Below are 16,227 nucleotides of genomic sequence, written 5' to 3'. Positions count from 1 at the left end.
ATACCCCGAAAGAGAATATTTGAGTTTTTACATTATATTTGATAAGGGACAGTACACAAGCTACAAAACTGATCATTCCTATACAGACGTTACAATTGATTCCCTTTTATTAGAACTTACATATAAGAGCATTGTGTTTTTCTTTGTATTCTATATTTGTGTCTCTGATAATCTAAAACTACCCCTCAAGAAATAACAGTTTTACATGAACTGATCTTGCTATTTGGGTGAACGGTTTCACCACTCTTTTTTCCATGCTTTCTTTCATTCAATTCGAAACATTTGAACATATGCTCTAATTCTGAAATCCCTTCTTCAATATCTACGATTTCATCGCTTTCTGTCGTCGAATGTTGTCTATAGCTTCGAATCTTCTCTAGACTTTGACTGACTTTGACTCCCATTTCCTCCATTGTTGCCTGCATTGCCATATTCTCTTCGTGCACGTCTTTTAACTTCCTCTTCATTGATCTATATTCATCGAGCGATTTCAATAATTGTTTCGATAATGACTTGTTACGCTCCTGAAGTTCCATGTTTCCTTGTGTTTCTTTCTCTTCATCTTTGTGCATTTCTGCACATTCCTGCACTTTTTCTAGTAAAGTCTCGTTCTGTGCTTTCAAGTCGTTGATGTGTTCCTCCATTTCCGCTAATTCGTGTGCTTTTTTCGCTAATTCTCCCATCATTATCTCCTTTTCTTTTCCCAAACCCGAGCACATGATTTCAAGACTTTTTCGTGCAGCCAAGCTTGCACTGAGCTCTCTTCTTAGCTTCTCTTTCTCGTCAATCATTATTGGGTCGCTTAATCGTTTGTCTTTTGGGCTCTGGGCTGGACTCACTTTTAGAAGCTCGGATCTTTTGGTGCCAAAAGATTGACATTTTTGAATCCTGGTTCGAACCATTTCAAGGATGGTCATCATTCCAGCCACCCTTAACATTCTTCTTCCATCATTTCTCTGTGTTTTACAGGCATTCTTGTGATCTTGAATCAATTTCAATAGTAACTTCACATTTGCAGCAACACCTAATGTATAACACAATCAACAACACAACACAACAACACAAAAGACCAACACCGTCATTAAGCATCTGTATGCAACTTCTTCTCTACAGGTTTCATAATTTTTATTTACACCCCCTTTGATATTCCTTTTGCTATGTCATTTTTCTGTTTTTTGGTAATTGTGGGTGTTTTGAAGATAACAGTTAGGAAAATCCTTTACTAGAATTGCACATTAATTGGTCTTTCCTTTAACTGGGTCGGTCCTTGGCCAAAAAGTTTGGACCAAATCCTCACCGATGATCCTAATCGGATTTGTTTTTATTTCTTAAATAATAAATAAATATAAAAGAATGAAAATGACCGTCAAGTGAGCAGTGACAAATCTTGGAAATGGGAAAATGACAGTTTTTCTTACACTTATTGTTTTCGGTCCATGATCGGTTTAAATTGATCCAATTTAGAAACAATGATCATATTTGGTCCTTGGTACTTGGTAGGATCAGTTTTTGGTTAGCCATTTAATCGGTTAGCATGCCATGTTGTATTCAGACTTTTCTTTAACCCATCCTAATCAAGGCCTGAATTGAACTTGGGTTGGGATAGACCCTTAACCCATCATTTTATGGACCGGTCCAAAATCGGTTAACCAGTTGTTTGTATGTATCTAGCTGTGATTGACAACCTAATGGAAGGAGTCTCAACCTTTTTACATTTATTTCCAAGTGGAACTGACCTTCAAGATTACATCTTCCATTTTCTTTATCTTCTAGACCCAACATCTACACCATATCTGCCTTTTCGGTTTCCCTTTACTTGCATCATTTTGTTCGGTTTATCGACATACATGCATATATATATATATATATATATATATATATATATATATAAATGTTGTTAAATAGGAAAGGGAAAGAAGAAGATTGATTTACCTTCTAAAGCTGCATCATCATAAGTATTTTCTGTATGTATTCCAACTAATTGTGGAGGTCTTTTATCCCTAAACTTACTCATAATATCCACATAAAGGTGATTTGAGAAGGATAAGAGGAAAGAATTGAAGAGAGGGTTGGGTGAAAATGGTGGTTTGGTTTTCTTTTCCCTCTCTTTTTTAGTTTCTTCTTATTTCTCAAAGACCAGCCCTTTTTCTTTTCCTTGAGAATTTGTTTATTGTTTCATGTTTCAATCACTTTTGTGGTAATTGCTATTGTGGTTAATGGTTGGTTCATGCATTCTCTTTTTCCCTATTTCATTGCTATTTTTTTTGACTTTTTCTTTCTTATTAAAACAAGGGTAAAGTTCGGTTTTGGTCTCTGATGTTTGTCACTTGTGACGGAATTGGTCCAAATTAGCAAATTTTTATTTATTACACGGTTATTGTGACATCTTTGACCAACTGTACTAGATTTCGTTTGTTTTATCCATACTTGGAGTCAGGGTTTTAAACACGTTTGATAGAGCAGATATCTAGTTTCTCTTATAACTCAACATTTATTGCTATCTTCAACCGATGTGAGATCTCATTTTTTTCAAAGTTTTCAAAATTGCTTGGTTGTCGTTCTCGTTTCAATCAAATGAGGATATTTTGGTGTTTTTCTTTATTTTCTATTTAGATTTATATTTTATTATAATAACGGGTAACTGGAATTGGGAGGAAAAACTTAATGTTTGGTAGCGAGAGGGATGAAATTGGAGCGATTTTGCAAACGCTAAAGATAAAAGCAAACAATTGATGATTGGGGACTAATTTCATTACAAGTGACAAACATTAGGGACTATAATCGAAATTTACCCTTGTTTTAATTTACAAAAGAGAAGAAATCAAAGAAAGAGCAACGGAGTAGGGAAAACAGTCCATGAACCAACCATTTCACAATGACAATGCCCACAAAAGAAAGTAATTGAACCAACCATTTCACAATGACAATGCCCACAAAAGAAAGTAATTGAACCAACCATACAAAACATACTACTCATGATGAGGCTTTAGAAGGTAATCAATTTCCATTATTTATCAATTTTCTTCATTCTTATTTAAACCCTCTTTATATAAGTATACATTTACATATATGTATATGTGATTCGTAGCCCACATGACAGAAAGTTGTATATCGTTGTAGATTTGTCAATTTTGGTTCAAAAAACTAGCTAGCTTTACAAGACCAAAAACAGGTTCATATTAATCCAAGTCTTGGCAAATGTAACACTTCCAAACACCACATTTGTATATAACACATATTTTATTACATAAAAATACATTTTACACCACAATGGTCCCTCTAGTACAAAGATTCTTATATGTACAAAATCTACATATGAAAAATTCCAAAATAATCTTGTACTAACACATGTATAACAACATGTATCTTCCCAAAACAAGCAATCTCATGTAGATCTTCAAAATTAGATATCAGATTAGGAAAATCATTACATTTTCCCTTTCCCTTTACTATCCCTTACCCCCGCCGTTCCTGCATTGCATATTTTTAAATAAAAAATGAGAGTTAGACCAGAAAGGTCTAGTGAATAAATCCCTTCTTTGCAAATGCAGGGCGATAAACACCAAAATATAATAGAGTATCTTTGCTCAAAATATTTGCATTTCAACCAAACAATGCAGTCTTCAATGATACGAATAACATGATAAACTTAATAACATCAATTCCTATTATAAAATGCATTTACTTAAAGATCTAACGTTCCCAATATGAAATTATTATGACCATAGTCTTTTTGATTCATCAGACTATTTCTTTGTAAATATTAATGGAAAGATTTACGGCAATACTTGCCCTTTGTGACAAATCATTTTCTCCTTCTCAATAACATCTAAATTATTATTTCTAATAGAAATAATATCTCTAATTCATCAGGTCACAAAGAAATGATGACTCAAAGTTATTAAATCCAACTAATAATAATAATAAGAGTTATAATAATAATAATATCCACATATGACAATGCCTCCCTTATTCCAAGTACACATCTCCTTGATATGCCACTCTTGTTCCTCCAATAAAAAAGGGTTACTTATCAGAATAGACAAAAGTCACCACGTTTGAAAGTACTCATTCCCAGTTCCAAGCCAGAACAGACAAAAGTCACCACGTCTGGGGAACTACACTTAAAACAAGTTTCATACCAAAACAGACATACGTTACCACGCTTGGTAGAAACAGTTTACAAAATCCAATTCCGTACCAAAACAGACATACGTCACCACGCTTGGTAGGAATGTTTTCCAAAATATAGTTTTATAACAAAACAGACATACGTCATCACGCTTGGTAGAAACATTTCCAAAAATCCATAATTAAACCCAATAATAGACATTATTAAATTATATAAATGTCTAAAATGCTCAACACTTGAAAATTTATCAAATATAAGTCACCCGGATAAGTTATCCGTATAAACAATCCGGACAACACTGTCCCTTTGTCCGATGTACAAATCTGGAAAACACTTGGCCGATTTATAAATCCGGTCAACATAAGCCTTTGTCCGATATATTAATTCGGACAACACTTGGCTGATTTAAAACTAATCCGCACGACTCTTAAGTGATTTAAGACTAAACCGCACAATGCTTAGTTGTATTCCTACTTCTCTGTTCAAAACCTTTGTCCGGTTTACATAATTCAAATTCTCACTAACACCCTAAATCGCACAACACTTGATCGGTTTACAGTTAAATCGGATAACACGTGTCCGGTTTAAAAGTAATCCGGACAACACTATGTCCGGTTTATACTTAATCCGATCACTCCTTGTCCGGATAAGATCCAAATCGCACAAAACTAATTTTGAAGATAATAAGCAGTTCTTTCTAAAACAATAATCAAAGCTTTAAAAAGAGAACTTTTAGAAATTACTCACCTTATTAGAATTTTTCTCAGTTTTGAAGAAGATTGCAAAACCTATTGAATATCCGAACAACACTTCTCAATTGCTCTCAATTTTCTAAACAAGGCAAGAAACTTTGCCTGATATCCCTTCCTTTATATTTATACTTTCCCGTATATGGAAAGTCGGCTACCAGCCTTTACCCATATACATGCATACATAATTAAAACCCCTCCCCCATGCATGTATATAAAGATCCATGCACACACACACACACACACACACACATATATATATATACCCACATATTATGCATATATTCCTATGCATAAAATACACATATTCACATATTAAATTTACGTAAGCATGTACTCATGTAATCAATTAATTCACATAATGAATACCTTGGGTAATAACCAGGACCCGGTTATCACATTATCCACCCTTCAAAAGAATTCCGTCCTGGAATTCCTTTAATCAAAGAGCCATGGATAATCTGCTCTCATTTCTGATTCAAATTCCCAAGTTGTTTCTGTTCCTTTGTGAAACTTCCACCGTACTTTAACCAAACTGATTTCTTTGTCTCTCAACACCCTGCTTTTTCGATCAATCACAGCGTCTGGTGTTTTCATAAAGTTCAGCTTACTGTCTAGTTTGATTTCTGGTAGCGGTACAGTGAGACTCGAATCATCTAAGCATTTCCGTAAATTCGATACATGAAAAGTGTTATGAATCAGACTAAGCTCTAACTGACAAGCCAGCAGTCCAATTCTTTTACATATTCTGAATGGCCCAACATATCTCGGACCGAGCTTACCTTTTTTCCCAAATCTGACAATACCTTTCCATGAAGAAACTCTTAACATCACAAAATCACCCACACAAAACTCAATCGGCTTTCGACGATTATCGGCATAACTTTTCTGGCGTCTTGTGCTGCTTTGATTCTTTCACGGATCTGTTCAATCTTTTCAGAAGTCTCTTGAACAATTTTAGGACCCGTCAATTGTTTTTCTCCTACCTCCTTCCAACACAACGATGTTCGACATTTTCATTCATACAGTACTTCATACGGTGCCGCTTGAATGCTGGAATGGTAACTATTATTATACGCAAACTCTATCATTGACAAATGATCTTCCCATGATCCTCCGAGGTCTATGACACAACTTCTCAACATATCCTCAAGAGTCTGGATAGTCCTTTCACTCTGCCCATCAGTTTGCGGATGATAAGCCGTGCTTAGTCGAATTTCAGATCCCAAAGCTTTCTACAAACTTTCCCAGAACTTTGAAGTGAAACGACTACCCTATCAGAGATAATAGATAGTGGAACTCCGTGTCTGGTTACAATTTCCTTGATATAAATTTGTGCCAGCTTTTCTAGAGAATATCCCTCTCTTATAGGTAGAAAATGTGTAGATTTAGACAGACGATCGACAATTACCCAGATTGCATCATACCTTTTTGGAGTTCTAGGTAATTTCATGATGAAATCCATTGTAATGTGATCCTATTTTCACACAGGAGTTTCCAAAGATTGAAGACTCCCATATGGCTTTTGATGCTCAATCTTTACCTGTAGACACGTTAAACACTGTTCCACATATTTAGCTATATCTTTCTTTAATCCGGGCCACCAATAACAAGGTTTCAAATCTTGATACATCTTATTGGTACATGGATGAACAGAATAACGGGACTTATGGCTTTCATTCAAAATAATTTTCCGGATATCCCCAAAACTTGGTACCCAAATTCGCCTTGAAAGCACATAATTTCTTTGTCATTTGGTTCCAAAGTTGAAATTATTTTACCCAACCTTTCTGATTTGACAAGATCTTCTTTCATAGCTTCTTTCTGACATCTTAGAATTAATTTATTTATATAAGGGACTAATCTTATTCTTAGTGCCACAGTTTCAATAGTCCCACTCCTTTCTTTCCTACTTAAAGCGTCAGCTACCACGTTGGCTTTCCCTGGGTGGTAGAGGATTTCACAATCATAATCATTAACAAGTTCAATCCACCGACACTGTCGCATATTTAATTCTTTCTGGTTGAACAGATGCTGAAGACTTTTGTGATCTGTGTAAATCTGACACTTTGTCCCCAAAAGATAACGCCTCCAGATTTTTAGAGCAAATACCACCGCAACTAATTCCATATCATGTGTTGGATAGTGCTTCTCATGATCCTTCAATTGTCTTGATGCATAAGAAATCATCTTTCCTCTCTGCATCAAAATACATCCCAATCCTAGTTTCGAAGCATCACTGTATACCACAAAATCGTCTGATCCATCTGGTAGGGTTAACACCGGCGCACGACATAGATGATCTTTTAATAGTTGGAAGGCTGCTTGCTGTTCTTCCTCCCACTGAAATTTGACATTCTTCCGAGTCAATTTGGTTAATGGCACGACTATCTTATAAAAGTCTTGGATGAACTTACGGTAATAGCTTGCCAATCCCAAAAAGCTTCAGACTTCAGAAGGAGTTTTTGGGGATTCCCATTTTTCAACTGCTTCTATTTTAACTGGATCTACCTTCACCCCTGCTTCTGATACGACATGACCCAAAAATTGGACTTCCCTTAACCAGAACTCACACTTGGACAATTTTGCATACAACTTTTCTCTTTTCAACAATTCCAGTATCAGGCGAAGATGTTCCGCGTACTCTTCTTTGGTCTTAGAGTATATAAGAATATCGTCAATAAATACAATAACAAATTTATCAAGATATTCCTTACATACCCTATTCATCAAATCCATAAAGGCTGCGGGCGCATTAGTTAAGCCAAATGGCATAACTAAAAATTCATGATGCCAGTATCTGGTTCGGAAAGCTGTTGTAGCGATGTCTTCCTCCCTGACCTTTAACTGATGATACCCCGATCTTAAGTCGATCTTAGAGAAATAACTTGCTCCCACCAGTTGATCAAACAAGTCATCAATCCTAGGCAAATGATACTTATTCTTGATTGTCAACTTATTTAATTCACGATAATCTATACACATTCGCATAGATCCATCTTTCTTTTTAACAAACAAGACCGGAGCACCCCAAAGTGAAGTGTGGGTCTAATAAATCCTTTATTAGTTAAATCTTTCAACTGAGCAATCAATTCTTTTAATTCTGATGGAGCCAATCGATACGGCGCCTTGGCTACTGGTGTTGCCCCCGGTATGAGATCAATTCTAAATTCAATAGCTCTACCTGGCGGCAAACCAGACAAATCTTCCGTAAAAACTTCTGGGTATTCATTAACAATCGAAATTGATTCCTCTTTTCCTTTCTCTTTCTTCATATCAATAACATATGCCAAACACCCCTGACATCCCTTCTGAATAGACTTTCGAGCTTTTACCACAGACAGAAGACTAGTATGATGATTCTGACGATCACCATAAATAATAACTGTTCCTTGATCTGGCAGAATAATTCTGATCATCTTCTTATTACAAATAATATTGGCCTGATGCCCTGCCAACCAGTCCATACCCACCACTACATCAAACTCTTTCATCGGCATAGGGAACAGTCTAATCGGTAACTCACACCCCTCAATAACAATAATACAGTTATTGAATACTTTAGTAACATATTCCTGACTATTAGCAGTGTCAACTACTAATTTGTCATCAAGTAGCACAAAATTCAAACATGCAGATTGAGCAAATGATGGTGGTACAAACGGAAAATTTGCACCAAAATCAAACAACACCTTAACACATATAGAATTCAGAAGAAAGGTACCTGTTACCCCATCCGGGGTTGCTTCTGCTTCATTCTACGTCATTTGAAACGATCTACCTCTTGCTCCACTCTGGCCTCCCCTCGGTGCACTAGGCCTTCCACGATTACTGGGAGCATTTCCTCCCATTGTCAAACGAGGAGCTCTTAGTTGTGGACAGTTCGGTCGGATATGGTCAAGTGAATTGCACTGAAAACACCTTTTAGGTGTAGTGTAGTCCCTTGATAAATGCTCTGCCTCCCTACAACAATAACATCTCTTTGGTTCAGAGGGACAACTTCCCTGATGCACCTGCTGACACCGCGGACAAGTTCCAACAGGTGGCGGCTGAGGAGTACGGTTATCTGATTTAATAAACTTGGGTCTTCGAAAACTAATTGAAGACCCTTCCCACTTTCTTTTCTCTATTGTTTTCTCTTCTCCTTGCCAATTCTTGTTTCTTTCAGTAACTTCGGCAGCATTTACGGCTAAAGAGAAAGTATCAGGGTTCATAGCAATCACAAACTCCCGAATAGAAGTTTTCAGACCCCAAATATACTTCTCCACCTTTCGGGATTCTGAAGATACATAATGTTCTGCAAAGCGGGAATACTCAATAAACTTCTCGGTATAATCCCGTACGGATCTATTTCCTTGTTCCAGTTTCAGAAAATCTTCTTCCATTTGCCTTACTGCTGTCGTAGGCAGAATTGTGTTTTAAATTTGTTCACAAATTCTCCCCAAGACATTATTTGCAGAATATTTGGTTGTGCCGAGGACTCCACATCCCACCAATATAAAGCATTAGATTTAAGCATAGATACCACAAATCTAACATTTTCTTCTTCAGAACATCTACTAGTGTTGAATACTGATTCAATTTCTTTTATCTAGCACATTGCTTTTACTGGATCTCTTTCTCCTGAGAATGTTGGAGGTTTACATGTCAAGAACATTTTTATGTCTCCTCTCCGGTTATTGTTGCCTACTGAAGGAGCTGGAGGATTAATTCCAAGTCGCTCAGTTTCTACTCTAGCTGGCAGTCTTATAATAGATATCAAAGTTTCCCTCAGTTTTTCCATTTCTTCTACCAAAACATCTCTAGTTATAAAATCAGGTTGCTGCCACTACTCCTGATGTACATTCCCAGAAATAGATTCCCCTTGATCAGGGAGAATCTCAGCCTGACTACTTTCTGGAATCTGGCTCCTTCCTTTACCTCTACATCTACACCTTCCCCGACCTCTACTTCCCGAAGCATAGGTTGGTGGATTAACAGGAGACTCCTCCCTTTCTTCAGATGCAGAGCGAACAATTCTTTCTAACCTTCGTGATCGACTAGACATCTGCAGATATTTTAGTATTAAATATCACGTATTCACATTCCCAAATATAATATGGTATCTGAGTATAGGTATGTACCTGTAAATTCATAATTACATTGGCCATTTATAATTTGAATTCACCTTACATACTGCCCTCTTTAACCCATTATATTTTATTCCCAATGATACTAATTATGTCCGGGACCCTTAACATGCAAATGACAGTTTAAGTCTAGGCATCATGCTTTGAATACCTAAATCTCTTAAACTAAGGCTCTGATACCACTTCTGCAACACCCCCAAACACCACATTTGCATATAACACATATTTTATTACATAGAAATACATTTTACACCACAATGGTCTCTCTAGTACAAGGATTCTTATATGTAAAAAATCTACATATGAAAAATTCCAAAATACTTCTGTACTAACACATGTATAATAACATGTATCTTCCCGAAACAAGCAATCTCATGCAGATCTTCAAAAGCAGATATCAGATTAGGAAAATAATTACATTTTCCCTTTCCCCTTACTATCCCTGGCCCCCGCCATTCCTGCATTGCATATTTTTAAAATAGAAAATGAGGGTTACACTATAAGGGTCTAGTGAGTAAATCCCTTCTTTGCAAATGCAGGGTGATAAACACCAAAATATAATAAAGTATCTTTGCTCAAAATATTTGCATTTCAACCAAACAATGTAGTCTTCAATGATACGAATAACAGGATAAACTTAATAACATCAATTCTTATTATAAAATGCATCTGCTTAAAGATCCAACGTTCCCAATATGAAATTATTATGACCATAGTCTCTTTGATTCATCAGACTATTCCTTTGTAAATATTAATGAAAAGATTTACGGTAATACTTGCCCTTTGTGACAAACCATTTCCCCCTTCTCAATAACATCTAAATTGTTATTTCTAATAGGAATAATATCTCTAATTCATCAGGTCACAAAGAAATGATGACTCAAAGTTATTAAATCCAACTAATAATAATAATAAGAGTTATAATAATAATATCCACATATGACAATGTCTCACTTATTCCAAGTACACCTCTCCTTGATATGCCACACTTGTTCCTCCAACAAAACAGGGTTTCTTATCAGAACAGACGAAAGTCACCACGTCTGAAAGTACTCATTCCCAGTTCCAAGCCAAAATAGACAAAAGTCACCACGTCTAGGGGAACTACCTCTTAAAACAAGTTTCATACCAAAACAGACATACGTCACTACGCTTGGTAGAAACAATTTACAAAATCCAATTCCATACCAAAACAGACATACGTCACCACGCTTGGTAGAAACATTTCCCAAAAATCCATAATTAAACCCAATAATCGACATTATTAAATTATATAAATGTCTAAAATGCTCAACACTTGAAAATTTATCAAATATAAGTCACCCGGATAAGTTATCCGGATAAACAATCCGGACAACACTGTCCCTTTGTTCGATGTACAAATCCGCACAACACTTGGCCGATTTACAAATCCGGTCAACATAAGCCTTTGTCCGATATATTAATTTGGACAACACTTGGCTGATTTAAAACTAATCCACACGAATCTTAAGCGATTTAAGACTAAACTGCACAATGCTTATTCGTATTCCTACTTCTCCGTTCAAAACCTTTGTCCGGTTTACATAATTCAAATTTCTCACTAACACCCTAAATCGCACAACACTTGATCGGTTTACAGTTAAATCGGATAACACGTGTCTGGTTTAAAAGTAATCCGGACAATACTATGTCCGGTTTATACTTAATTCGATCACTCCTTATCCGGGTAAGATCCAAATCGTACAAAAACTAATTTTGAAGATAATAAGCAGTTCTTTCTAAAACAATAATCAAAGCTTTAAAAGAGTATTTTTAGACATTACTCACCTTATGAGAATTCTCAGTTTTGAAGAAGATTGCAAAACTTCTTGAATATCCGGACAACACTTCTCAATTGCTCTCAATTTTCTAAACAAAGCAAGAAACTTTGCCCGATATCCCTTCCTTTATATTTATACTTTCCCATATTTTGGAAAGTCGACTACCAGCCTTTACCCATATACATGCATACATAATTAAAACCCCTCCCCCATGCATGTATATAAAGATCCATGCACACACATGCATATCAATATTATGCGCACGCACACACACACACATATATATATATACACCCACATATTATGCATATATTCCTATGCATAAAATACATATACTCACATATTAAATTTACGTAAGCATGTACTCATGTAATCAAGTAATTCACATAATGAATACCTTGGGTAATAACCAAAACTCGGTTATCACAACAAATAGACTAAATATATCCTACCAACACTCTCGACCAACACAAAGGCGTTAGCATTAATGACATATAATTTGTTATGTAATAAATAACCGATTTACGTAACCAAGAAACTTGTCATGTTTAGTCGAGAGTTTCATCATTGTTATTTGTAGAAATGCCAGGGAATTCTCAATCATCCATATTGTAATCAACTTGATCCATATAAGAGAATTCATAATCTTTTGTTGAGAGATTATGATGCTTAATTGTAGAATCTTTGATCTGCTTCGTGCAATTTTTTTTTTCTAAATTGTAACATACCACTTTCCACATTTGCATATAAACATGTACTTCATATAAAAAGAAATACAAATTACACCACATTGGTCCCACTAGTACAAGAAACTTATATTACAAAATTTACATCTCAAAAATTCCAAATAATATTTTTATACATCACATGTATAACAACATGTATTCTAAAAAATTCATCACGTAACAGACTGATCTTCAAAATAGTAGATATGCACATTAGGAAAAATAATTACATTTTCCCTTGTCCCTGAACCCAGCCGAACCTGCAATGCATATTTTAAACCACAAAATGAGGGTTAGACCATGAGGTCTAGTGAGATAACCATTTCTTTGCAATTACAGGGTGAAGATACCAAAACCTGTTTAAAACTTAAATTTGAATACTCAACCACTTTAAATCAAATATAACTTCAGCAAAACAACCACTGCAAGTTATAAAATGATCTTATCATGTAAGAAGCACAACCACTCAGGTTTTCACAAACATCTGGAATACAACTCTCAAAACTCCCAATTCATATCAGATTAGAACTTACGGTCTTAACTTCGAAATCATTATAAGAAATACCAATCTCCCGAGTTTTTGGTTATTATTAAAAGTTTTTAAGATAAAAACATAAATACTCAATTGAAAACTAATTAAATAGTAACCAACGACCCTCTGGGTTTTATTTCAAATCACTGCTTTTTTGAATACTCAAAATATGATATCACAAAATCATTTGAAACACAGAGAATTAATGCCTCTGACTATAAGTCATTTCCCCTTCTCAATAACATCGTTGGTATACATTTCAATAAGAGCAATATTTCCATGTCCTCAAGTCACAAAGAAATGTTGGCTCAGAATTATCGTATCATATGGATGTGACAACAAGAGCTATAATAGTAACCACACTCACAAATGCCATCCTTATCCAGATGTACACCTCTCCTTGATATGCCGCCCTTATCCCATGATACATCTCTCCTTGATATGCCGCCCTTGTTTCCACCTCAAATCTACAGATAAGTCTGTAGTTTTAGCCAATAATGGCCTCAAAACAGTTTGATATCAGAAACTTTATCTCAAGACCTCTCATAGCTCTTAAATACACTTTTCGATCTCATCTCAATATTTCTTTCAGAAACAAATTTCTCATCATAACAATTTTGAAAGAAACAACAATATCTTCCTTCAATTTAAATCAACATTTAAAAGATACAAATTTCCCTTTTCAAACCAAAACAATTTAGAAACTGTTTAAACAACATTTTGGGAAAAACAACTGTTTCATTAAACTAGTCTTGGGCGATAACTGCCCCTCATCTGTCAACAACCCATCCGAAAAATTCTTGAAAAGATAAATATTTTCACCGGTGTCACTATGTCCGGTAACAACGTTGTTGATCCTCTCTCTCATTTGATTTGATGATAATCCCTTTTTACCCTATCCGAAGTATTTATGTTTCTGTTTTCAGTTCCAGCGATCTTCAATGAGTCTGTTCAGTGATCGTTGAAGAACTTGTATTGTAAATCCAATCAGCAACAACGATACTTCAAGAAGACAAAACTCACACCAAAGAACCTTCAGCGAAAGTCGAAGACTGAAACAGAAGATTAGAGACTGGCGAGTACATGATCTGAAGCGGTATTCAGTGATTAGAACCTTGTCTACATATGTGTGAAGACTGCCCAAGCCTCAGCGAATGCTGAAGAGACCTCCAGGTTATTCCAACATTCAGCGATCAAAAGAAGCTTGTTGAGCACGATTGTTTTTGTTTTGTCCTTACACACACAAAGGACAAACCCATACCCTTTCCAAACGTTAGTATGGTACGGAGCCGACTAGTTGACTCTATTATCCACCAACTTTGTGAAAGGATGTCTGCTCATGAATAAGCTTTTGTACTATTCACTGTAGCAAAGGACAACCCTTCCCCTTAACGCTTGACACACGTTCTAACCCTAGTACGTTGCATTAAATGTGCATTTAATGCAATGGGTATAAATAGATGTGTTCTATATCCATGCAGAGATACTCTTAACCGTTACTCTGAACTTACTTACGCTTAAGTAAAAGAACACACATCTAAGAACAAATACGCTCATCTTCAAGAGCAAGTTAGAATCTCTTTGTTGTATTCTAAACAAGTTCTCTCCTAGATAGAACTTACTTTCCTCTACTTCTTTAACAACAAATCTTTTCTTTATTTGCTAAGAATTAGTGTGCAACTTTAGATTGTTTAGATATATGTTTTATTTACCTTATCTTTCCGCAAACAATCTTGCAAAATCTGTATTGATCGTTCTTTATCAATATATATTTTAAATTTGAAAAGTTTCTGTGTTTGTATTCATCCCCCCTCCTACAAACTGTTGTACATATCTTGTAGACTCTAACAGGACCAACAAGTGGTATCAGAGTAGTGTTTTATCTTCTCTAGTTGTTTAGTTGTTTTCTGCATTATATTATCTACTTCTTTAGATAATTTTATTGTTTTTAAAATGGCTTTACAAAGCACAAACACACACTTTTAAGACAATAACTCTCTTGCCAAACCTCCACGATTTATCCGAGACAACTTTAGTCTCTGAAAGAATCGGATGTCCCTCTTTCTGGAAGGTGTGGATCCTGAAATTCCACACTATATAGAAAATGGACCATATGTACAATTTGCTATTTCTCCAGCTGTTCCTGAAATAGCTACAACTGCCGCGATTCCTGAATGGTAGATTTCAAAGCTCCCTCACCAATGGAGCGATGAAGACAAAAAGAAAGTAGCTATAGACACTCGCGCTAGGTCTATAGTAGCTATGTCTCTTTCTGATGAGGTTTATCACTCTATGATGAAACTCGAAACCTCTAAATCCATGTGGGACACTTTATGTGTTCAATATGAAGGAACCTCTCAGGTTCAAGAATCAAGGAAGATTAACTGTTAAGACTGAAAATCAGTGTTAAATTGTATTCGTCTTGAAAGTTAAATATTGTCTATAATTGTAAAAGTCATCGTGGTTGACTTTTCTAGAGATAGTTTGACTTTGACTTGGCTTACATCTTTGACCCTATATAAAGGGTAAGTCTTTTGTAATTTTGTGTAGAGCTCATTTGTAATATCATTTTTACGTAATAATAGATTTGACCAGATTTAGAGTTTTTACTTTCTCTCTCAACCTTCATCTCTCTCATTGTGTTCTTAATGCAATATCAAGATTCTGCCATGGATTTGTATTAGAAGATTGAAAATTGATTTAAAGTGGAACAACATTAACTTAGTAAGGCAATATGAAAGCTTTCTTTGTGGAAATACTAAGACTCTGTCTGAAGTACATCGACGTTTTAATTGTCTTCTTATTGATCTTAGGACTGTAGGCAGGGAATATTCTAATTCTGAAACTTTTTCAAGATGTCCAATGACATGTCCTCTCTTTCTCTTTCTACTCTTTACGGGATCCTGCTTAATCATGAGCAATCTCGTCAGCTGAAAAGGAATCTGATCAAAGATTCCAGAGAAATGAAAAGCTCTCCTTTAGCTTTGATCTTTGAAGAAGCTTCAGCTGAAACCCCTTCTTCGTCGTTTTCTTCTTCTCTTCCTCCTGTTATTATTACAGAGTTAGATCTACTAACTTTGAGGATGTATTAGAATCTAATCTTACAGATTTTGATAACTCCCTGGCGTCATTGACTAAATATTTTAGGAGATTCACCA

The 16,227-nt window shown here is 35.5% G+C and overlaps 1 protein-coding gene across 1 annotated transcript; it reads right to left on the bottom strand.

The window, feature by feature from the left end:
• Window positions 1-185: 185 nt before the first annotated feature.
• On the bottom strand, window positions 186-2,014 carry LOC112503745. The gene is made up of 2 exons (XM_025107740.1): window positions 1,933-2,014; window positions 186-1,024 (listed from the first exon to the last, which is right to left on the bottom strand). The coding sequence occupies exons 1-2, from the start codon at window positions 2,012-2,014 to the stop codon at window positions 186-188; spliced, it is 921 nt and encodes a 306-aa protein (XP_024963508.1).
• Window positions 2,015-16,227: the final 14,213 nt, after the last annotated feature.

The sequence above is a fragment of the Cynara cardunculus genome, unplaced genomic scaffold (assembly GCF_001531365.2).
Source record: "Cynara cardunculus var. scolymus isolate 2C unplaced genomic scaffold, CcrdV1 Un_Scaffold_3709, whole genome shotgun sequence".
Lineage (NCBI taxonomy): Eukaryota > Viridiplantae > Streptophyta > Magnoliopsida > Asterales > Asteraceae > Cynara > Cynara cardunculus.
Note: the sequence above shows the minus strand (reverse complement) of the source record. Positions and strands in the feature narration are given on the sequence as shown.

Coding starts and splice junctions, on each gene's coding strand:
- LOC112503745 (XM_025107740.1), bottom strand. CDS start 2,014: ATGAGTAAGTTTAGGGATAAAAGACCTCCACAATTAGTTGGAATACAT. Junction 1,025..1,932: donor TGATGATGCAGCTTTAGAAG/GTAAATCAATCT, acceptor GTTATACATTAG/GTGTTGCTGCAAATGTGAAG.